Source organism: Arachis duranensis, chromosome 7 (genome assembly GCF_000817695.3).
Source record: "Arachis duranensis cultivar V14167 chromosome 7, aradu.V14167.gnm2.J7QH, whole genome shotgun sequence".
Taxonomy (NCBI): domain Eukaryota; kingdom Viridiplantae; phylum Streptophyta; class Magnoliopsida; order Fabales; family Fabaceae; genus Arachis; species Arachis duranensis.
In genome coordinates this window covers 7,348,956-7,373,924 of record NC_029778.3, presented here as the reverse complement: position 1 = coordinate 7,373,924, position 24,969 = coordinate 7,348,956, and the positions used below count along the sequence as shown (strand labels likewise).

Genomic DNA, 24,969 nt, shown 5'->3' with positions numbered 1-24,969 from the left:
TACTCTTAATCACATAAGCAAAATAAAAAATTTGAGAACTAGATCTATAACTATTATGCTAAGTAAAGAAGAAATAGAGAAAAAAAACCAGAGGAAAGAACCGTTGAAGAAGGAGAAGAAGACGCGAGTAGATCCTCACCAGCATTCAGACACTTTTGTTTAGAGTCATCAACAAGTCGGACCCTCCGATTAGGTATGCTTCATTCAAAAAAATATTAAAATAACCTAATCGTACCCTCTGATTTGATTAAACGAATTAAAAAAAAATACACTCTACTAGCAATTCGGAGGGTCCGATTACCACTATCAGAAGATTCAAAAATCCATCCTCTTCAAATCGGACCAACCGATTTGTTGGTCCAAAGCTAAAAAACAAACATGTCGCAGGGTCCGACTTCATATACCTGACACCAGAAAAAAGACTGCCCCACAGATTGGTATGGAATCCTATGATGCCATATTCGGGAATGACACGCACACTCCTTCCATATCAATAAAATTGAGCCACATATAAACGGGGTACCCTGGAGTGGATAAGGAAAGGGGCAACGACCTCCTAATTTTAATTTTTTATATGTAAATTATATGTAAATTTCAGTTTAATTTCTCTTAAAATTTTATTTTAATTTTATTTTATTGTGTAAATATTTTTTATTCTTTTTAATATATTTCATCTAAGTCCACTCTAGAGTCACATATATCTTAGGGACAGTTCAATTATATGGGAGCATAGTTGCCACCAATTCCAAAATTACTCTTTTGCTTTCCAGTGCTATTAAATTTTACATCAAATGGTATTATATGTTATCAAATTTCCGGCATTTTTACTTAAATAAATTGTTAAAAAATTTAAAATTATTAGTTTCTCACAAAAGAAATTAAATACACGTGTCTTTTTTATTTATAAATCGCACCAAGGTCATAGAGTAACATTAATATGTGAAATCGTGGTATTTATTATGATTTATGTTACAAAATTTCAAACTCGTAGGTAGATAAATCATGCTAGGGTGTCAATAAATCATAACTCAAATGATATACGAATTCGAGTCTTTTTATCTTCGATAAAAAAAAAGTTTGTGCAAAAATGTGTAGTATATAGAAACACATAAATCCCTTTCTTTCAAATAAAATTAGTAAAAGAAACAATAGCAAAGAGCAAATTAGTTTAGTGGTAGTTATTTACTCAACTAATCTCAAAGACTTCCTTTTAACCCCAAGTGAACCAATTTTAAATATGATTCAATTTTAACTGGTTGAGCGGATTAACCAATTTTAAATAGATTTGACCAAATAAATTACTTAACTAGTTCAATAATAACGCAAACTGGTTTAGAAAAAGTTGATTGACTAATCAGTCCAATCCAAATTTGATAATTATAATTTTTACAATTTGACTAGGTTAATCTAAAAAATCCCTTTGAACCTTAAGTGAGCCATTTCCATAATAGAGGGCAACACCACATATACCGACATCATCAATGTGGTCTAGTCTAATTTTTAACTTGATTATATTTTAATAGATTTGTTAGAATTTGACCGGGTAATAATGTATTTAAGTGGGTTAATCACTTAACCAGTTAAATAATAGGACAATTTACATAAATAAAATAGTTAAAGAAAAACATTATACAAATACAATATTGGCAAATTCCAGACGCAAATGCAACAAAAATAATTGTATGTAATCCGCAGCACCCTATAGTAAAATCCAGATGCACGTAATTCACTATATCCTCTCGCGAATTACGTTGAGAACATGCATGACATAAATCGCTACACCCTGTAACGAATTATGACCAAATTTTTTGAAAGCATAATCCGCTACACCTTGTAGCGGATTATGAGGAGAGTAGCTCATTATATAAATCGCATGACTGTAGCGAAATTCATTTGAGGAAATTTAGAAAGAAAGTTAGAGAGAGAAAATAGAGAGAAGAGAGAGAAAATTCTTGAGCATCGGAAGAATGGAGGATGAATGGCGGTTGTACCGGCTCGACGGCATTGCTCACGTAGTCGGAACCATCAATGAAGAGGTAAGTGTCTTTATTTTCTTTCAATATTTTAATAACTGTATATGTTATTCAATATTAAGGAAGTAATTTATTAATTAGAAAGATAGAGACTTAGTTTAGCTTTTGGTTTGAAAATCAAAATTTGAAATTTAAACTTTGACATTTAACATTTAAAAGTAAAGGTAGAGAAGTAGAATTTTAAGTTGTGGATGGTAAATTAGTAATTTTAAGCTTAAGAATAGAAACATAAGCTATAGTTTGGTGATGTCATTGTTAGAAATTAAGCCGGTGTTCTTTATTTCTAAATATGCAGCGAACCCAATGTGTGTATAGCGTCCGTATGCAACAGAATATGTCGTTACATGATAGGATCATACCTTACTTGGAGAGGGTTGGGTTGTACCACCTGACTAGGCTGAACGTGCATTGGTTCTGGTTGGATGAGCCTCTGGTCAGCGCATTTATCGAGAGGTGGCGGCTTGAGACCCACACTTTTCATATGCCATTCGAAGAGTGTACTATCACGCTCCAAGATGTGGCATACTAGTTAGGGCTGCCCGTGGATGGCCAGGCTGTTTCCGGGTGCATGACTGACTTCCACCTGTACATCGAGGGGGCCAGACCTACATGGGAGTGGTTCAAGGACTTATTTGGTAAGTTTTCGCCACCAGATAACAGAAAGTTAAACACAGTCCACTTCACATGGTTCGGCATGGGGGACGCCCCCATTTGTATTTGGAGTTGGGCTATAGGAGGCTCCACCCGGAGATAGGCGAGCGGCCAGGGTTAGGCGTCCGACTCGATGTGGCACAGGCTCGCACCTACTTGGTCCATTCGGTGGCGACCATGATGTTGATGGTGACAAGCAGTAGCACCCATTGTCTTAGTTCCGACTGTTATCATTGTATGAATCATGACTTATTTATTTTCTGTTAAGATTAACGACTTGTAACAGTTATATTTGTATGACTTATGTAGTTAACTTATTTTGTGTTAGTGTTAATACCTGGTGGCTATTATTTTCGTACGACTTATTGCAAATGATGATTACGTTTTGTATCAATTCGTGCATTTTGCATCATGGATTGTTACTATTACACAAGTTTATATAATGAGCCACTCTCCTCATAATCCGCTACAGGGAGTAGCGGATTATGCTTTTAAAAAATTTGGTCATAAATCACTATAGGATGTAGTAGTTTATGTTATGCATGCTCTCAACGTAATCCGCGAGAGGGTATAACGGATTACGTGAATCTGGGTTTCGCTACAGAATATCGCAAATTACATACAATTGCTTTTGTTGCATTTGTATCTGAAGTTTGCCAATATTGTATTTACGTAACGTTTTTCTTCAATCATTTTATTTATGTAAATTGCCCTAAATAATAATTTGAAATCTCGAATTAGTCCAATACAATCGATGAGCTAGTTAGTCTGAAATTAGTTTATAATTTGTTATATGATTTATTTTAAATGTTAAGTAATTTGGCCTGTTATTAAACTTGATTTAGTCTAAAACCTGATAAAAAAATTGATATATATAATTTTTTATTAAAATAAAAACAAAAATATTTATATACAATATATTAAGTTTAATTTTTATAATAATATTTAAATTTTTAAAATATAAAAAAATCTTTATAATAAAGTATAATGAATTAAAATTTTTTAATAACTATTTTAACTATAAAAGATTATTTTTATATTTTAACAAGTTTAGCTTAACATATCTATTAGGTTATTTTGTGAATTTAGACTTAATCTATTAATAAAATTAAACTTTTAAATTAACCTGAGTTTGAAACTATTTTATAATAAATTAAGTTAAATACAAAATAAGTTGCAGACCGCCTGTCACCTCTAAATTCAGCCCAAATTAATAACTATAATTTATACTATTTTTAGACTGAATATCTTATGGCATGAAGATGTGAAGGACTAATAGACAATAGAGTTTTAACTTTTAAGCAGGAAGAGAAGAAATTTTTTCTATTGTGATATGAAAAAAAATCATTTTTTAAAAAAAATTATTTAAACTTTAATTTTTTGAAATTAACCTTTTTGTTTCTGTTTTTGGTGGGATAAGTTTTGTACCTCTAACGAGCTTTATAAAAATTATAAAGTTTGTTGTGTTCAGACGAATTTTAAACTTTTATGCTTTTTAATTGTTTCTGTACTTTTAGTTTGAAAAAAAATTATATACTCCTTAAGAAAAAAAAAGGTTAGAGGGTTAAATACTGAATAAACAATAAATATGACTTTTTTAACCTTATGTGGCGAACTCTATAAAAATATAGAAGTTTGTTGGAGTATGATGAACCTTACAAAATTAGTAAAGTTCATCATCGAGATGCGACGAACTCAATCTAAATGTAAAAAAAAAATATTCCAAAAATTAAAGTCTGATTTATTTTTTTGAGAAAATAATAATTTTTTTTTAATTTAGAATAAAAAAATCCAAGAGAATGATTAAATGGGCAATATATGATCATTTAAAAATGAGAATTTTATTGTTAAAACATATTTTGTTTCATAATTTATATATAATTCTCATATCAATTAAATCTGAACTGCTTTTTAAAGCCTATCATTAACTAAAAGTATATACAGACAATAGATTCACCAAATTTGTTTTTTTTTTTCAAAGACAATGGCATATTATTTTATTACTAAAATAATTGAATTTGTCCAAAATTGGACTTACAATAAAAAATTGGGGATCTCCCATAGTTGCTAAGCAAGCGAACAGAGCAAACAATAGCGTAGCTTCAACAAAATTGAAAGGGAAGCAGAAAATCAAAGATGGACTTTCAAGGATTAGGGCTCGACCTCCTCTGTGGGTGATGATTCAGTTCGTTGTAGAGCTTCAGGACCGACTCCACCACTGTATTGGGAAGGCTGTTGGTTTGTTCAAAAACTCTCAGATTCCTCCTTTTCCACACGCTCCAACAGGTAATAGCCAGGATATTGAGCTCAAAATCTCCATTGTGCTGTTGTGCTATATTTTCTTTCATTTGTGTCCACCACTCCCGAAAGGTCATCGTTCTTTGCAGTGGTAATAAGCAACTAATGGGTGTTCTTTTCCACATTTCTTGAGCCTCAGAGTAGTAGATTAGGCAGTGGGAGGTTGATTCCTTTTCCCGGTGGCAGACGGGACACTCCCCCGGCGTTCCTGGAAACCTCTAGTGGATATTTTGTAAGACTGGGAGGCGGTCATGCAACAACTTCTAGAGAAAGATCTTTATCTTATGAGGAATCCGGAGCTTCCATAGTCCCTTCCACAAGGGGCTTTGTCTGAAATAGTCTGGGCAGCTTTCGATTGGGCTGTGGAAGAAGTTGTAAACCACTTTGTACCCTGACGCAACAGAGTATTGGTGTGTACTACTCAAAGTCCAATGTAACTTGTCTTCATTTTCCCCCAATTGGATTGTTAATATTCGATTACTAATGTCCACAGGAAAAAGCTCTTGGATGATTTGTTGGTTCCGGCTTCTCTGTTCTTGATTTATTAAATCCTTCACTCTGAATACTGGTAGTGTTGTGTTTTGTAGGTACACTGCTGGAGGTAATGTGTAGGGGTATGGCAGAGGAAGCCATGGCTTGTCAACAATTTGGATGTCCTCTTCGGTGCCAATTCCCCATTGAAGCCCTTTCTCCACCACTTTCCTGCCTTCGAGGACACTCCTCCATCCCCAAGAAGGTAATACTCCAACCTCTGCTTTCATTACATCAGAGTATTTGAAGTACTTACTTTTGAGGATTCTGGCGAGGAGTGAGTTAGAATGAGTAATTAATCGCCAGCATTGTTTTCCTAGGAGAGCAAGATTTTGGGCCTTGAGATCTTTTAGTCCCAAACCTCCCTCATTCTTATGTCGAGTCATAGTATCCCAACTAACCCATTGCATATTCCGTTCTTCCCCCTTTTGACCCCACCAAAACTGAGTTAGGATATGGTGGATTTCCATAATCAGAGAATCAGGCAATTGAAAACATGACAGAGAGTAAATTGGTATAGCCTCTCCTATAGCCTTAATTAATAGATGTCTTCCACCCGTCGAGAGGAGGTTGTGCTTCCAATGCTGAGCTTTTTTCCGGACCTTTTCTTTAATCAAGTTGAAGGTAGCCCGCTTGGATTTATTAACCGTAGCTGGGAGTCCAAGATATTTATCCTGTGTTCCAATGTGGTCAATATAGAGAGCATGAGCCAGTTGGCGCTGAGACTCCATTGGAGTGTTGTGACTGAAGAAGATTGCTGACTTGCTCAGGTTTACCTGCTGGTCGCTATAGCTTCGATAATGCTCCAATAAGTCTAGAATTCTTTCACAGTTTGGTGTTGTAGCTTTGCTAAAGAGGATTGAATCGTCTGCGAATAACAAGTGGCTGACTCGAGGACACCTCCTGTTGATCTGAATTCCTTGAATTAGTCTGTTTTGCTCTGCCTTGTGTAGCATAAATGATAATCCTTCAGTGCAGAAAAGAAATAGGTATGGCAATAGAGGGTCTCCTTGTCGGATACCTCTATTTGGTTTGAAAAAACCAAAAGGTTGACCTTCCACATTGACGGAATAAGAAACAGTAGTGACTAACTCCCGGATCCATGCTATCCATCTCTCTTCAAAGCCCAGTTTTTCCATAATGAACCACAAATAATCCCACCCAACTCTGTCATATGCCTTACTCATGTCTAGCTTAATTGTCATTTCATACTCCAACCCTTGCCTCTTGTTCTTAAGATAATGCATGTACTCATGAGCAATAAGGATATTATCCGAAATAATCCTCCCTTTAATAAATGCACTCTGAGACTGACTAATCAAGATGTTCATAATAGGTTGGAGTCTGTGAACCAGTACCTTTGACATGATTTTATAGATAACCACGTAAAGACTGATAGGCCGAATCTGGGCCATACTGCTGGCATCTGGAACCTTCGGAATAGGCATATCTGAGTATGGTTAAATCCCTTAAGAATCCTCCCTCCTACGAAGAAACTCCGCACAGCTCGAAAGACATCTTCACTAACAATATCCCAGTAATGCTGAAAAAATTTAGCTGTTATGCCATCTTCACCTGGGGCACTCTGAGGGTGGATGCTGAATGTTGCTCTTTTGACTTCCTCCCTAGAAACTGGTCTACAGAGCCGTCGGTTCATGGTAGCAATGACCTTAGGCTCCAACTCAGTAAAACAAGGTGCCAAATCTGCATGGCAGGTGGAGGTGAATATATTCTTGAAATACTGTTCAGCCACATTTGCAATGTCAGCGTTTATGGTCGCAACATCCCCATTCTCGCCAATCAGTCTCCATATTCGGTTTCGTCGGGCTCTAGTCTTAAATTTCTGGTGGAAAAATTTTGTGTTTTGATCCCCTGCCTGGAGCCATTTAACTCTAGACTTTTCCTTCTAATACATCTCCTTATCGTGGTAAGCTATCTCCAAATCACGCTCCAACTCGATCATCTCCTCACCACCATGTGTCCCGCTGGCTCGGATACCCTCAATTTGCTGGAGAAGCTCATCAATTCTCACTTTACTGTTTGACGTGCTCCTGTTCTGCCATGCTACAAGTCTGTGTCTACATTTCTTGAGTTTTTGGGCCAAGCTATACATAGGTGAACCCCTCACTTCATCTCTCCACGTATCCTGAATAATATTCCGAACCTCAGGAACCGCACACCATCGCTCCTGGAATTTGAACCGGCATTTAGATTGCTCACTCCTCGGGTTTGTGTCTAGGAGTAGTGGTGCATGATCCGAACCAGATTCAAAAAGTCTCAGAACAGCTGCGTTTTGGTATTTCTGCAACCACCCATTTCCAGCGAGCACTCTATCAAGCCTCACCTAGATAAGGTCTCCTCCTGTTCGTCTGTTTGACCAAGTGAACGGCCTACCAATCATACCAATATCCACCAGTTCACAGTCATTAAGAAAGTTATTAAAACACGCCATGGACGCTGGAGATTTCTCATTTCTGCCCTCTTTTTCACGCTGGTTTGTGATGGTATTAAAGTCTCCGATGATTGCAACTTCCCCATGAACCTACTGCAATATTAGTGATAATTCCCCAAACTGCTGTGATCGAATCTGGTCATTAGTACTTAAATAAACCCCAAGCAAACACCAATCATGATTTGTGACCTCATCTTTAACTATGACAACAATGAAAAAATGGTTTGAATTGATAACTGTTACCTCCAAACCTTCCTTCCATGCTATTACCAATCCTCCTGCTATTCCTTCCGGATTGACTAGGCTCCAGTCTTTGAATCCACATCCTCTCAACTTTTGCTCCACACTTCGAGAAGGGTTTTTTGTCTCGCATAAAAACACAATCTTGGGGGAGTGAGATCGAATGATCCCTTTAAGATTGTGGACTGTCAGGGGTCTCCCCAAACCTCGACAGTTCCACATTAGGATTTTCATGGCTTCTTGGATGCCATATTGAGGCTGGCATCCCCTACCTTTGCATTCTCCATGAGTATATTCTCTATGCATATTCGCTTGTGATTCTCGTCGTTTTCTTTCCCTTCCAGATCCCGTTTGCCGCCAATGATTGGTATTGCTTGGCTGCTGCCCTGACGGGCCTTTTGTTTCAGTTTCAATGCCTTCTTTGGTTCTGCCATTTGAACATGAAAGCCTGGGCTCCGCAGTTCCATGTTAGTAGCAGAGGTAATGTCTTTGAGAACTGGTGGGTCCATGAGTACATGCTCCACTATGGTCTTTCAGTGGCCCCTATTTTCTCCCATTAGATTAGTGCTGCTGCTGCTGCTGCTTGTATTAAGACTGCTGCGTTGCTGCTCTAGGGTATTAACTTCAAGTTTTGCAAATCCATCAAGTAGCCATGAAGGGATTGGTTTCTTTGTTGGTTTTGGGGCTGAATGCATATGTTGTTTATCATTGCCCTAATTATCTTCCTCCCGTATATCCACCCTCCTTCCAACTTAGTCAGCTTTCAACCATTCTCCCACCAAATCTTGGTTCAATTTGTTACAGGCTGCATCCTCTAATAGAACATTACATACCCTCGCACTATGCCCAAGGTGAGCACAGTACATACAGAAGATTCCAATGCATTCATACCTCAGCCCCACCTCCACCAGTCGTTGGTTCGGTCCTTTCACCTTGAGGCTATCTTTCACTGCCTTATCCCCATCAAGCATAATTTTTGCTTTCAGTATCCGAGATTCTTTGCCTCTGACTTTATACATTCCTATCTCCATAAGTTCTCCCAGTTTTTTGCCAAGTTTCCACCCAGCTTCCAACGTTTTATAACATTCAGGGACACCCCAAAATTGTACCCAAATGGGGAATGTTGAATCTGAATTATTGTCAGAATTTTGTGTGTCACTCCATTGTCGCACATGAAGGATGTAATCCTTGAATAGCCAGGGGGATCCTTTCTCTATACGCCGCATGTCTTTCTCTTCATCGAAGAAGAACTGAAACTGATTAGTCCCTTGATTGACTACTTTGAACCCTATTAGTTTATCCCAGATTGCGGATAGTGCATTCTCCATAGTACCTGCAGAGAATTTTTGTGCCAAAAAAATTCGACCTGTTAAGCTCTTTGTGCATGCCTTTACACCATGAGAGATATCCGTCTCTTCTAGCACTACTATATCTTCCTCACTCTCCTCACTGTCAATGTTCTCTACATTAGGATCTCTTCGCAAATCATCCATGTTGCATCACAATGATTAGTGATTAATTTGGTGTGAAATTTATCGTATAGCAGCCACCCTAATAGGCACAATGAAACCTTAGCAGAACACTAATTTCTTGCTTGATGTTTGTGTCTGATTCACCAAATTTGTTCGGACCACTATAATATTCACCACATACCTCTAACATCCTTATACGATATAAATAGGATAGACCGAAAAAAATAATTAACTAAGGATTCTTTAAATTATTTTTTTAGTCAACTTTTTATTTTATTAATTTATAAAAAATTAAAATAAATATATTTAAATAAATTTAGTGTCTTTTTTTATTTAAAATATAAATTTAAAAAATAATTTAAATTAAATTAAAATATAAAAATTTAATTTTAAATATTCAAAAAACAAAGACTAACAAAAGGGTCAACCAACTCAATAACTTTTGGTTAATGAAATTTATTAATATGTCTGTGGTTTTTTTTAATGTGTTTTTGATGATATATTTTTTTCATTCATTTATTTGATTTAGGATTTGTAATACTAATATAATTTGAATATGTTAATATCTAATTTTAAAAGTTTTATGTTGTTTATTTAATTTTGGATGTGTTTATGTTGTTTATTATGTTTTAGATTTGTATATAAATTTGTTGACATGAATTTTTATAAAACACTTAACGTACATTTTTATAATTTTAGTTGTGTTTATTTTATTTATTTATTTTTTGATTTGTTTATGTTATTCATTATGTTCTTAAGTTTGTATATAATTTTTTTTACATAAATTTAAAATGTATTACTAAAATATTTATCGTACTTTTTTATAATTTATTTTAGAAACATGTAATTTTTGAAAAATCAATGCAAGAAAAGTCATCACAAATTTTACGGTGTGATTTATAAAAAATTAGTGCATTGCAAATGATTACTAATTTTATTAACGGTGATAAGTATAATAATAAATTAAATTAAAATAACAGTAATTTCTTAAAAATAAAAAATATGATTAATTAAAAAATTAAAATAATAAAATATTAAATTTAAAAATTGAATAAAGAATAATATTTAAAAGAGTAGCGAAATTAAAAAAAAATAGACGATGTATCGAAGAAAGAGAGAAGTGAATGTTCAGGGAAATTTTTGTCTCGGTCAGAGAAAAATTAAAAAACATAAAAAATTGTTATTTAATTAAAAGAATTATTTAAGTCTTAATAATTCTTTTTCCGATTCTAGTACGGTATTAGCTAGCTTTATTTCCTATAAAGTCTTCCTCAGTAAATAAAACTGAAAGCTACGAGCATAAAAAAAAAATTACCTACACAATTTTAGATTTTTAGTTGAGTAAAAGTGAGAACAAACTTAAACCTCCATTTCAGTAAATGAATCTTAAAGATCTCATTTCATCTTGCCAAAGATTATGCAAACACTAAATAATAGAATTTGCAGAAGATTATTCGAAGTATACTAATTAAAAATTCATAAAAACAATTTTTTATTTTAAAAGAATAAAAATGGAGATTACACAAGCAAGAATAATTTTGTATATTGTGCCTTTCATGTAATATTAAATGATGACAAAAATTAACTTTAGCTTTATTATTAATTTTTTTTTTCAATTACATTCCAAAAATTACTCCAATAATATCATATTCATTAAAATATGTAATTTCTAACCAAATAGCATCCAAAAAATCTAGCACACTAATCTACTAAAATATTTTAAATTTATGAATCTCATTTCGGACTGAAGCAAGAAAGGAAAACCAAATTAGTAGTTGAGAGTAAATTAGTAACGACTAGTAGTTAGTAGATAGATATTTATGAGATTAGTTGGTAATATCCCTATAAATAGGCTGACTCTGTATCATGTAACAAAAACTTCAAGACAACTTCACCTATAATATTATCTTCCTCTTATTCTGTTTTTCACCAAAAAATTTAACATGGTATCAAAGTCATGGTATCCTCTTTAAAGAAGATATGCTATTAGTTTTTCGAAGAAGAATCACCATACTTCTTCTTCAAACCCAAATAATCAGTTTCCATTGTCTTCTTCCTTTCCAATGGGAGAATTATCTTCTAACGTAGCTTAGAATAATACACTATACAATATTATAAAATGTCTAATTTTGTTAAAAATAATTAAATATAATCATGTTTACTCGTTGATAAAATTGTATACATGAAGAACTTTGTTCAGCATAAAATTATATATTTTTTCGAAAATTCTTCCTATAATGCCAAAAATAAACACAAGAGGAACTTCTGCTAAATCATATGAAATTCCTGTTGAATAAACATCAAACATTATCAATCCCGTAGAGGCAAAATTTTGAGAAAGATAAGACAGAGATGAAATGAACACAGCTACGGCAACAACCCAGAGTTTAGACGGTAGCAGTGAGTGTAAAAGCAACCATGATGATGCTGGCTGAGTGCAGAAAAAAATTATAGCAGAGGTTCTCTGCTCTTCGATATTGGAAAGAAGGTTTAAAAGGGGAGAGAAACAATTTAGAAAACTAAAAAGATAAAGGGGCAAATATTTAATTATGGATATTTTCAAAAATAAAAAAATGGGGTTCAAAATATAAATATTTTCGGATGAGTTAATGATACTCCCACACAAAAGTGGGAGTAATGAATCCATAGCCCATAAAGTTTATGTACTCTTCCCATACTTCATTAACGACACACCCCATTTAAGTACGCCATAGAAATTAAGTACATCTTCTTTCTTAGCCATTTTAACCTCAGATTTCTTTCAATATTAGTGTTTGAGTTATGCTTGCCAATAATATCACTATCCTATCACTATCCTCTCTCTCTTAATTTTTGAGATTTAGAACACGATCAATTTTTTTTTTCAAAAGTCAGTTTCAACTTCATCATTAATTTCCTCCCCAATCACATTCCAAAAATCACTCAAATAACATCACGCTCATTAAAGCATGTAATTTCTAACCACATCACGCTCATTAAAGCATGTAATTTCTAACCAAACAAAGAGCATCCAAAAAACCTAGCACACAAACCTACCAAAATATTTTATATTTCTGAATCTCATTCCGGTCTAAAGCTAATAAGAAAGGAGAACCGAGTAGTAGAGAAAGAAACTCCAAAATTGTATATTCATATTATTAGAGTTGTTAGTAGTTGGGAGTTAAGTTAGTAATGACTAGTAGTTAGTAGATGAATATTTATGAGGTTAGTTAGTAATATCCCTATAAATAGGTGACTCTGTATCATGTAACAACAACTTCACATATAATATTATCTTTTCATTCTGCTCTTCTCCCAGAAATTTAACACGGTATCAGAGTCATGGTATCCTCCTTGAAGAGGATATGCCATTAGTTTTTCGATGAAAAATCACCATGCTTCTTCTTTAAACCTAAATAATCCATCCGCATTGTCTTCTTTCTCCCTAATGGTAGAATCATCTTCTAACGTAGATTAAAATAATACACTATACAATATTTTAAAATATCTAATTTTATTGCAAACAATTTAGTATAGTCATGTTTATTCATTAATAAAATTATATACATGAAGAACTTTGTTCAGCATAAAATTATATATGCTTCCAAAAATTTCTCCTATAATGCCAAGAATTAATACAAGAGGAACTTCTGCTAAATCATATGAAATATTTACTGAATAAACATCAAATATTATCAGTCTCGGAGAGACAAAATTTTGAGAAAGACAAGACAGAGATGATATGAACACAGCTGTGACAACGACCCGGGATTTATACGGTGGTAGCGAGTGTAAAAATAACCTTGATGATGCTGGCTGAGTGCAGGAGAAAACTCTAGCAGAGGATCTCTGCTCTTCGATATTGGAAAGGAGGTTTAGAAGGGAAGGGAAACAAATTAGAAAACCAAAAAGATAAAGAGACAAATGTCTAATTATGGATATTTTTAAAAATAAAAAAACGGGGTTCAAAATATAAATATTTTTAGGTGCGTTAATGATACCCCCACACAAAAGTGGGAGTAAGGAATCCATAGCCCATAAAATTTATGTACTCTTCCCATACTTCATTAATGACACACCCCATTTAAGTATGCCATAGAAATTAAGTACATCTTCTTTCTTAGCCATTTTAACCTCAGATTTCTTTCGATATTAGTTCCTCTCTCTCTCTCTCTCTCTCTCTCTCTCTCTCTCTCTCTCTCTCTCTCTCTCTTAATTTTTGAGATTCAGAACACGATCAATTTTTTTTCAAAAGTCAGTTTGAGCTTCATCATTAATTTTCTCCCCAATCACATTCAAAAAATCATTCAAATAACATCACGCTCATTAAAACATGTAATTTCTAACCAAACAAAGAGCATCCAAAAAATCTAGCACACCAACCTACCAAAATATTTTATATTTCTGAATCTCATTCCAGGCTAGAGCTAACAAGAAAGGAGAACCGAGCAGTAGAGAAAGAAACTCCAAAATTGTATATTCAGATTATTAGAGTTGTTAGTAGTAAGGAGTTAAGTTAGTAATGACTAGTAGTTAGTAGATGGATATTTATGAGGTTAGTTAGTAATGTCTCTATAAATAGGTGACTCTGTATCATGTAACAACAACTTTACATATAATATTATCTTTTCATTCTGCTCTTCTCCCAGAAATTTAACACGGTATCAAAGCCATGGTATCCTCCTTGAAGAGGATATGCCATTAGTTTTTCGATGAAAAATCACCATGCTTCTTCTTTAAACCTAAATAATCAGTCCGCATTGTCTTCTTTCTCCCTAATGGTAGAATTATCTTCTAACGTAGATTAGAATACTACACTATACAATATTTTAAAATATCTAATTTTGTTGCAAACAATTTAGTATAGTCATGCTTATTCATTGATAAAATTGTATACATGAAGAACTTTGTTCAGCATAAAATTATATATGCTTCCAAAAATTTCTCCTATAATGCCAAGAATAAATATAAGAGGAACTTCTGCTAAATCATATGAAATACTTGCTGAATAAACATCAAACATTATCAGTTTTGGAGAGACAAAATTTTGAGATAGACAAGACAGAGATGAAATAAACACAGCTGCGGCAACGACCCAAGATTATACAGTGGCAGCGAGTGTAAAAACAACCTTAATGATGCTGGCTGAGTGCAGGAGAAAACTCTAGCAGAGGATCTCTGCTCTTCGATATTGGAAAGGGGGTTTAGAAGGAAAGGGAAACAAATTAGAAAACCAAAAAGATAAAGGGGCAAATGTCTAATTATGGATATTTTTAAAAATAAAAAATGGGGTTTAAAATATAAATATTTTTAGGCGCGTTAATGATACTCCCACACAAAAGTGGGAGTAAGGAATCCATAGCCCATAAAATTTATGTACTCTTCCCATATTCCATTAACGACATACCACATTTAAGTACGTCACAAAAATTAAGTACATCTTTGTTCTTAGCCATTTCAAGCTCAGGTTTCTTTCAATATTAGTTTTTGAGTTATGCTAGCCAACAATATCGCTATCCTATCACTATGCTCTCTCTCTTAACTTTGAAATACAGAACACGATCAATTTTTTTCCAAAAATCACTTTCAGCTTCATCATTAATTTCCTTCCCAATCACATTACAAAAATTACTCAAATAACATCATGCTCATTAAATCATGTTCTAACCAAACAAAGGGCATCCAAAAAACTTAGCACACCAACCTACCAAAACATTTCAAAGTTTTTAATCTCATTTCGGTCTGAAGCTAGCAAGAAGGGAGAATCGAGCATCAGAGAAAGAAATCCCAAAATTGTATAATTGGATTATTAGAGTTGTTAGTAATTGGGAGTTAAGTTAGTAATAACTAGTAATTAGTAGATGGATATTTATGAGGATAGTTGGTAATATCTCTATAATTAGGGTGACTCTGTATTATGTAACAACAATTTCACATATAATATTATCTTCTTATTCTGCTCTTCTCCTAGAAATTTAATATGGTATCAGAGTCATGATATCCTCTTTAAAGAGGATATGCCATTAGTTTTTCGATAAAAAATCACCATGTCTCTTCTTGAAACTCAAATAATCAGTCCCTATTGTCTTCTTACTCTCTAATGGCAGAATCATCTTCTAATGTAACGTAGAATAATATACTATACAATATTATAAAATGTCTAATTTTGTTGTAAATAATCAAGTATAATCATGCTTACTCATTAATAAAATTGTATACATGAAGAACTTTGTTCAGCATAAAATTATATATGCTTCCGAAAATTCCTCCTATAATGCCAAGAATAAATACAAGAGAAACTTTTGCTAAATCATATGAAATACTTGCTAAATAAACATCAAACATTATCAGTACTGGAGAGGCAAAATTTTGAGAAAGAAAAGACAGAGTTGAAATAAACATAGCTGCGACAACGACCCAGAGTTTAGACGGTGGCAGCAAGTGTAAAAACAAACGTGATTATGCTGGATGAGTGCATGAAGGAAAACCTAGCAGAAGTTCTCTGCTATTCTATATTGGAAAGAAGGTTTAGAAGGAAAGGGAAACAATTTAGAACACCAAAAAGATAAAGGGACAAATGTCTAATTATAGATATTTTCAAAAAAAATGGAGTTCAAAATGTAAATATTTTTAGGTGGGTTAATAATACTCCCTCACAAAAGTGGGAATAAGGAATCCATATCACATAAAGTTTATGTACTCTTCCCATACTTCATTAATGACATACCCCCATTTAAGTACGCCACAAAAAATAAGTACATCTTTTTCTTAGCCATTTCAAGCTCAGGTTTCTTTCAATATTAGTTTTTGAGTTATGCAAGCAATTAATATCTCTATCCTATCACTATCCTCTCTCTCTCTCTTAAATTTTGAGATACAGAACACGATCAATTTTTTTCCAAAAATTAGTTTCAACTTCATCATTAATTTTCACCCTAATCACATTCCAAAAATCACTCAAATAACATCATGCTCATTAAAACGTGTAATTTCTAACTAAACAAAGAGAAAAAAAATCTAGCACACAAACCTACCAAAATGTTTTAAATTTCGGAATTTCATTCCAGTCTGAAGCTAGCAAGAAAGGAGAATCGAGCAACAGAAAAAGAAACACCAAAACTGTATAATCTTATTATTAGAATTGTTAGTAGTTGGGAGTTAAGTTAGTAATGACTAGTAGTTAGTAGATGGATATATATGAGGTTAGTTGGTAATATCCCTATAAATAGGGTGACTCTGTATCATGTAACAACAAATTCAATACAACAACTTCACATATAATATTATCATCTTATTTTGCTCTTCTCCCAGAAATTTAACATGGTTTCAAAGGCATGGTATCCTCCTTGAAGAGGATATGCCATTAGTTTTTCGATGAAAAATCACTATGCTTCTTTTTGAAACCCAAATAATCAGTCCCCATTATCTTCTTCCCCTCTAATGACAGAATCATATTCTAACGTAGCTTAGCATAATATACAATACAATATTATAAAATGTCTAATTTTGTTGCAAACAATTAAGTATAATCATGCTTACTCGTCGATAAAATTGTATACATGAAGAACTTTGTTCAGCATAAAATTATATATGCTTCCGAAGATTTCTCCTATAATGCCAAGAATAAACACAAGAGGAACTTCTGCCAATTCATTTGAAATACTTGCTGAATAAAAATCAAACATTATCAGTCCCAGAGAGGCAAAATTTTCAGAAAGACAAGACAGAGATGAAACGAACACAACTGCAGCAACGACCCGAAGTTTAGACGGTGGCAGCGAGCGTAAAAGTAACTGTGATGATGCTGGCTGAGTGCAGAAGGAAACCTTAGCAGAGGTTATCTCCTCTTCGATATTGGAAAGAAGGTTTAGAAGAGAAGGAAAACAATTTAGTAAACCAAAAAAATAAAGGGGTAAATGTCTAATTTTGGATATTTTCAAAAATAAAAAATAGGGTTCAAAATGTAAATATTTTTAGGTGGGTTAATGATACTTCCACACAAAAGTGGGATTAAGGAATCCATAGCCCATAAATTTTATGTACTCTTCCCATACTCCATTAATTACATACCCCATTTAAGTACACTACAGAAATTAAGTACATCTTCTTTCTTAGCCATTTCAACCTTAGGTTTCTTTCAATATTTGTTTTTGAGTTATGCTAGGCAATAATATCACTATCCTATCACTATCATCTCTCAACTTTTGAGATACAGAACACATCAATCAATTTTTTTTAAAAAAAAAATCAATTTAAGCTTCATTATTAATTTTTTCCCCAATCACATTTCAACAATCACTCAAATAACATCATACTCATTAAAACATGTAATTTCTAACTAAATAAAGTGCATCCAAAAAACCTAGCACACCAACCTACTAAAATATTTCAAATTTTTGAATCTCATTTTGGTCCGAAACTAGCAAGAAAAGATAACTGAGTAGCAAAGAAAGAAACCTCAAAACTGTATAATCGGATTATTAGAGTTGTTAGTAGTTGGGAGTTAAGTTAGTAATGACTAGTAGTTAGTAGATGGATATTTATGAGGTTAGTTGGTAATATCCCTATAAATAGGCGGACTCTGTATCATGTAACAGCAACTTCAATACAACAACTTCACATATAATGTTATCTTCTTATTCTGCTCTTCTCCTAGAATTTTAACATGGTATCAGAGCCATGGTATCTTTCTTGAAGAGGATATGCCATTAGTTTTGTGATGAAAAATCACCATGCTTCTTCTTGAAGCCCAAATAATCAAACCCCATTATCTTCTTCCTCTCTAATGGAAAAATCATCTTCTAACGTAGTTTAGAATAATATACTATAAAATATTATAAAATGTCTAATTTTGTTGCAAATAATTAAGTATAGTCATGCTTATTCATTGATAAAATTGTATACATAAAGAACTTTGTTCAGCATAAAATTATATATGCTTCCAAAAATTCATCCTATAATGGCAAGAATAAACACTAGAGGAACTTCTGCTAAATCATATGAAATACTTGCTGAGTAAACATAAAACATTATCAGTTCTAAAGAGGCAAAATTTTGAGAAAGACAAAACAGAGATAAAATGAACACTGCTATGGCAATGACCCAGAGTTTGGACGGTGGCAGCGAGTGTAAAAGATAACCAATTTAGATAACCAAAAAGATAAAGGGACAAATGTCTAATTATGGATATTTTCAAAAATAAAAAATGGGGTTCAAATTAAATATTTTTAGGTGGGTTAACGACACTTCCATCCAAAAGTGGAATTAAGGAATTCATAGCTCATAAAGTTTATGTACTCTCCCCGTACACCATTAATGACATAACTCATTTAAGTACGCCACAGAAATTAAGTACATCTTCTTTCTTTGTCATTTCAAGCTCAGGTTTCTTTCAATATTAGTTTTTGATTTATGCTAGCCAATAATATACTATTCTATCACTATCCTCTTTCTCTTAACTTTTGAGATACAGAACACGATCAATTTTTTTTCCAAAAATCCGTTTCATCTTCATCATTAATTTCCTCCCCAATCACATTCCAAAAATCACTCAAATAACATCATGCTCATCAAAACATATAATTTCTAACCAAACAATGAGCATCCAAAAAACCTAGCACACCAACCTACCAAAATATTTCAAATTTCTGAATCTCAACCCAGTCTAAAGCTAGCAAGAAAGGAGAACCGAGCAGCAGAGAAAGAAACCCCGAAACTGTATAATCCGATCATTAGAGTTGTTAGTAGTTGGGAGTTAAGTTAGTAATGACTAGTAGTTAGTAGATGGATATTTATGAGGCTAATTGGTAATATCCCTATAAATAAGGTGACTCTATATCATGTAACTACAATTTCAACACAACAACTTCATATATCATATTATCTTCTTATTCTGCTCTTCTTGTAGAAATTTAACATAGTATCAGAGCCATGGTATTCGGACTATCCTCCTTGAAGAGGATATGCCATTAGTTTTTCGATGAAAAATCACCATGTTTCTTCTTGAAACCCAAATAATCAGTCTCCATTGTCTTCTTACTCTCTAATGGCAGAATTATCTTCTAATGTAGCTTAGAATAAAACACTATAAAATATTATAAAATGTCTAATTTTGTTGCAAACAATTAAGTATAGTCATGCTTACTCATTGATAAAATTGTATACATGAAGTACTTTGTTTAGCATAAAATTATATATGCTTCCGAAAATTCCTCCTATAATGCCAAGAATAAACACAAGATGAACTTCTGCTAAATCATATGAAATACTTGCTGAATAAACATCAAACATTATCAGTTTTGCAGAGACAAAATTTTGAGAATGACAAGACAGAGATGAAATTAACACAGCTGCGGCAATGACCCAGAGTTTAGATGGTGGCAACGAGTGTAAAAGCAACTGTGATAATGCTGGCTGAGTGCAGGAGAAAATCCTAAGAGAAATTCTCTGCTCTTCGATATTGGAAAGAAGGTTTAGAAGGAATGGAAACAATTTAGAAAACCAAAAAGATAAAGGTGCAAATGTCTAATTATGGATATTTTCAGAAATAAAAAAAATGGTGTTCAAAATATAAATATTTTTAGGTGGGTTAATGATACTCCCACCCAAAAGTGGGAGTATGGAATCCATAGCCCATAAAGTTTATGTACTCTTCCCATACTCCATTAATGACATACCCCATTTAAGTACGCCACAGAAATTAAGTACATCTTCTTTCTTAGCCATTTCAAGCTCAGGTTTCTTTCAATATTAGTTTTTGATTTATGCTAACCAATAATATCACTATCCTATCACTATTCTCTCTCTCTTAACTTTTGAGATACAAAACACGATCAATTTTTTTCCAAAAATCAATTTTAGCTTCATCATTAATTTCCTCCCTAATCACATTCCAAAAATCACTCAAATAATATCATGCTCATTAAAATACGTAATTTCTAACTAAACAAAGAACATCCAAAAAACCTAGCACACCAACCTACCAAAACATTTCAATTTTCTGAATCTCATCCCGGTCTGAAGCTAGCAAGAAAGGAGAATCGAGCAGCAGAGAAAGAAACCCCAAAACTGTATAATCGGATTATTATAGTTGTTAGTAGTTGGGAGTAAAGTTAGTAGACTAGTAGTTAGTAGATGGATATTTATGAGGTTAGTTGGTAATATCCCTATAAATAGGGTGACCCTATATCAACAACAAATTCAACACAACTTCACATATAATATTATCTTCTTATTCTGCTCTTCCCCCAGAAATTTAACATGGTATTAGAGCCATGGTATCCTCCTTGAAGATGATATGCTATTAGTTTTTCGAAGAAAAATCACCATGCTCCTTCTTCAAACCTAAATAATCAGTCCCCATTGTCTTCTTCCTCTCTAATGGCAAAATCATCTTCTAACGTAGCTCAAGATCTCACTGGCCTTTTCTAAATTCATCCTAGTAAAAATCTAACTTTTGTTCTTATCACTCCTGTCCTTTTTGGCAGTAACTATCACTTTTGGTGTCGATCCTTTTCTATAGCCATTATCTCCAAAAACAAATAGTGCGTTCTCACTTGCTCTATTCCTTCTCCTCTAAACTGATGATCTTCTGTTTCTAATATGGGAGTGTTGCAATAACCTAGTGTTGTCTTGGCTATTTCATGTCCTCTCTTCCTCTATTACCCAAAATTATGGTCATTGAGGGCTGAAACGCGCCTTCACGCGCCTTTCAAAGTTTGTTGTCACCGTCACTTCTTTTTCTCTTCTTCTTCTTCTTCTTCTTCTTCTTCTTCTTCTTCTTCTTCTTCTTCTTCTTCTTCTTCTTCGGCTCTTTTTTCCTTCTTTTTCTGACAAGAACCACTCACTGTTCGCACCTTTTCTCCCTCTCTTTATCTATCTGTTCAGCCCACCGCCAGCCACCCTGTGCCATCGCGGCGTCCCTGGCGCCCCCTTTCTTCTTCTCTTATTTTTTTCCTACTTTTTCCTGGTTATCTCACTCCTGTCTCACTCTCAAACATAGAAACAGAGCAATAGCCTTATTCCTCCTTTCCGTCACAACCAGAATCACCAACCCGCGATACACGCGTCTTCCTTCTTCCTCTGCGTCATCGGGCCAAATGTGTCCTCTTCTACGTCACCACTCACCGACGCCGTTCACATCTTCCCATAACCAGAGTAGAAGCCCTGTTCCTCCTTTCTGTCATTACTAAAATTACGGTCCATGCTACACCTCTCTCTTCCTTTGTCTTCCTCTTTGTCTCGCGTCACACACCTCTTCCTCTGCCTAGTAGTTATAACTAGTAGTTAGTAGCTGGATATTTATGAGGTTAGTTAGTAATATCCCTATAAATAGGGTGACTTTTGTATCATGTAATAATAACTTCAATACAATAACTTCACATATAATACTATCTTCTTATTCTGCTAACCTCCCAAAAATTTAATCGTCTCAAGGTATGTTATCAATTTGTATGTTTTGGTTAAAATGACACCTTATTGCTTCATTATCAGTTGTTGCATGTGTTTCGGTTGAATGTAAAAGCTGAAATTTCCCAAATATTTCTTCCAAAAGTGAAAAACTAATAATAAAGTCAGGTATCCCTTTAAATCTTGGTGATGAATATTTTATTGGATGAGTTCTTCACATAAAGCTTTTTACCAAAATTTTCATTTCAATTGCCATTTTTTGAACTGCAATTGGCATTTTTAAAAAAAAGAGAATGCATTAGAATCAAAAGAATGCCAAAACTCAGGATGCTCTTTGATATTTTGTTTCAAACATACCAAAAATACAATTAGTGAAAACAACTGTTTCATCATTGTAAGGGGATTTTACTGTTCATGTTCTTATTTACTGTTCATTCTGTATATAGCCTTGCTACTTATTTATATAGTAACTCTTTCGCTCTCTCTCTCTAGACGCCTTTCCTTTTCTTCACCGTCCTCTTCTTCCTCCTCTCCGATCCATTCTTCTTCCAATCCCCTTACTGAGAAAGTTACTTGTCCTGAGGAACTTTCCCCCAAACACAATATCTTTGAAGAAGAAGTTTGCTTCGAAGATATCAATCAAGCCATTGACAATTGGGAAATACCCAAAATCCCACAAGATGAGTTATATGTCCCTAATGATAACAAGAGAAAATCTGATTTTATCATCAAAACCGCTGAAAATAATATTCCTCTAGGTCCCGATTCCGGTGAAAAATTTGAGATCTTTGCTTTGGTGAGTCTAGGAACTCAAAGAAAGTTACTTGTCCTCCTACAAAAGAGGTAAGTCCAGGAAAATCTGCCAGATATGGAAACAATAGATTTATGAAAGGTGTCCCCAAAACTACATCATTTTTTTATATCTTTTGCTATGATGAAATCGGTGGGAATTCTGAGATTTCCCTTTTCAATAAAGACATTGGTTATTTTAAAACTGATACTTAGCAAGATGAATCAGGGAAGGTGGAGATTTTCTTTGATAGACGAAACTCTTTTTCTTCTAGATCTGAAGCAGGAACATCTAATGATTTTGCTTCAGCAAGAAGATCTTTTTCAGTAACTTCCCAATCTCAGTTTTCAAAATTGTCGAGACCAGCCAATTCTGAAATACATATTTCCGGATTACAAAATAATTCAAGTATTTCTCAAGGAGTTTACCAAGAAGATGATGGTGATGTAGAATTTGAAGTTGAATCTTCTCATCAATCTCCAACATATTCTTCTTTGAATGGTAAATGAATAACATGGAATTTGTTATAAACAGAGAAGCCTTACGTAAAAACCTTAACTCTGAAGAGTATGACCTCCAAAGAGAATGGTATTTACGTACTTACACAGCCTCTCAAATCTCATCATTCAAAGAAAAATATTACAAATTTTTAAATGATGTTAGAATGCATATTCCTTTTTTTGAATGGTTTCATGCTTATTCCATAAAAAACAACATTGAGTATCCTTTTAAAACTAAACAAACTTCATTTTCAGCAAATGTTATTTCAACTTGGAAAGTCAAAGATGGGAACTTAGTTAGATATGAGTTTCCTCCAAAAGGAGCTTTTATTATTTCAAATACGGAAGGACATAATCCTGTTATGGCCTCTCCCTTTAAAACAAAGAATGTGGATGAAGCTGTCGCCCCTAAAGATATTAAAAATCTCATTGAACAATCAAATTATACCAACAGATTTTTACAATGCTTGGGTGACAACCTTTCATCTTCAGGATCTACTTTCTCTTTGAAAAATGTTTCTGAAGCATCTACTTCTAAAAGTATTGAGAAACCTCTTTTTAAATCTTTCAAAATAAGTAGCAAGGCTAAGCAAAGTCTTAAAACCTCCATTTTACGAAGTTATTCAAAAGATTGACCAACTTTTGAATCGTTTTACTACTATCCCTGAAACTCCTACAAACTCTGGTGAATCTACTTCTCGTCTTCAAACACGCTCATCTAAAGCTATTAATGCCCTCGGCCTTGAGTCCAATGAATCTTGCTCTGAGCAAAGTGATGATTCTGGCAAATCATCCCTCAAGATCAGCCCCATTTTGACCAACTCCTTAACCAAGTGGAAGGGTTTAACTAAACCCTCTACGTATGGTTATAATCGTGTATCCGCTCCAGATCTAGCTCTCGAAGAAAGAGAACTAGGTTTTGTTAGCTTCAATGCCAATAATGTCTATGAATGGAATATAGATGGCAAAACGGAATATAATATCATGAGTATGCTTCAGCATATGACAATGGTAGGCACAGCCTATCAAGCAGCCCATGAAACCTCTGAAGAAGCTATAGCCAATGTTATTGTTTCCGGGTTTAGTGGCCAACTGAAGGGATGGTGGGATAACTACCTTTCCGATAACCAAAAATACTCAATCTTTTCTGCCATAAAAGTCAACGACCAGAACGAACCCATCATTGGTGACGACGGTGAACCTATCCCCGACGCTGTCAATACGTTAATTTTTACCATAGCAAGCCACTTCATTGGTGATCAATCTCTTTGGAAAGACCGTTCTGCGGAGCTGCTTTCCAATCTCAGATGCAAAACTTTGTCTGACTTTTGATGGTATAAAGATACCTTTCTTACTAGGGTTTATACCAGAGAAGACACTCAACAACCTTTCTGGAAAGAAAAATTCCTTGCTGGACTCCCCAAATCCCTTGGAGATAAAGTAAGGGACAAAATTCGTAGCTTAACCCCAGACGGGATAATACCTATGATGAGTTAAGTTATGGCCAACTCATTTCTTTTATCCAAAAGGTTGCCCTAAAGATTTGTCAAGATGATAAAATCCAAAGGCAACTTGCTCGTGAGAAAACTCAAAATCGTATCGATTTGGGAACTTT

The 24,969-nt window shown here is 34.0% G+C and overlaps 1 protein-coding gene across 1 annotated transcript; it reads right to left on the bottom strand.

The window, feature by feature from the left end:
- Window positions 1-8,957: 8,957 nt before the first annotated feature.
- On the bottom strand, window positions 8,958-9,698 carry LOC107496830 (uncharacterized). The gene has a single exon (XM_016118160.1). It carries the CDS (start codon window positions 9,696-9,698, stop codon window positions 8,958-8,960), a length of 741 nt encoding a protein of 246 aa, XP_015973646.1.
- Window positions 9,699-24,969: the final 15,271 nt, after the last annotated feature.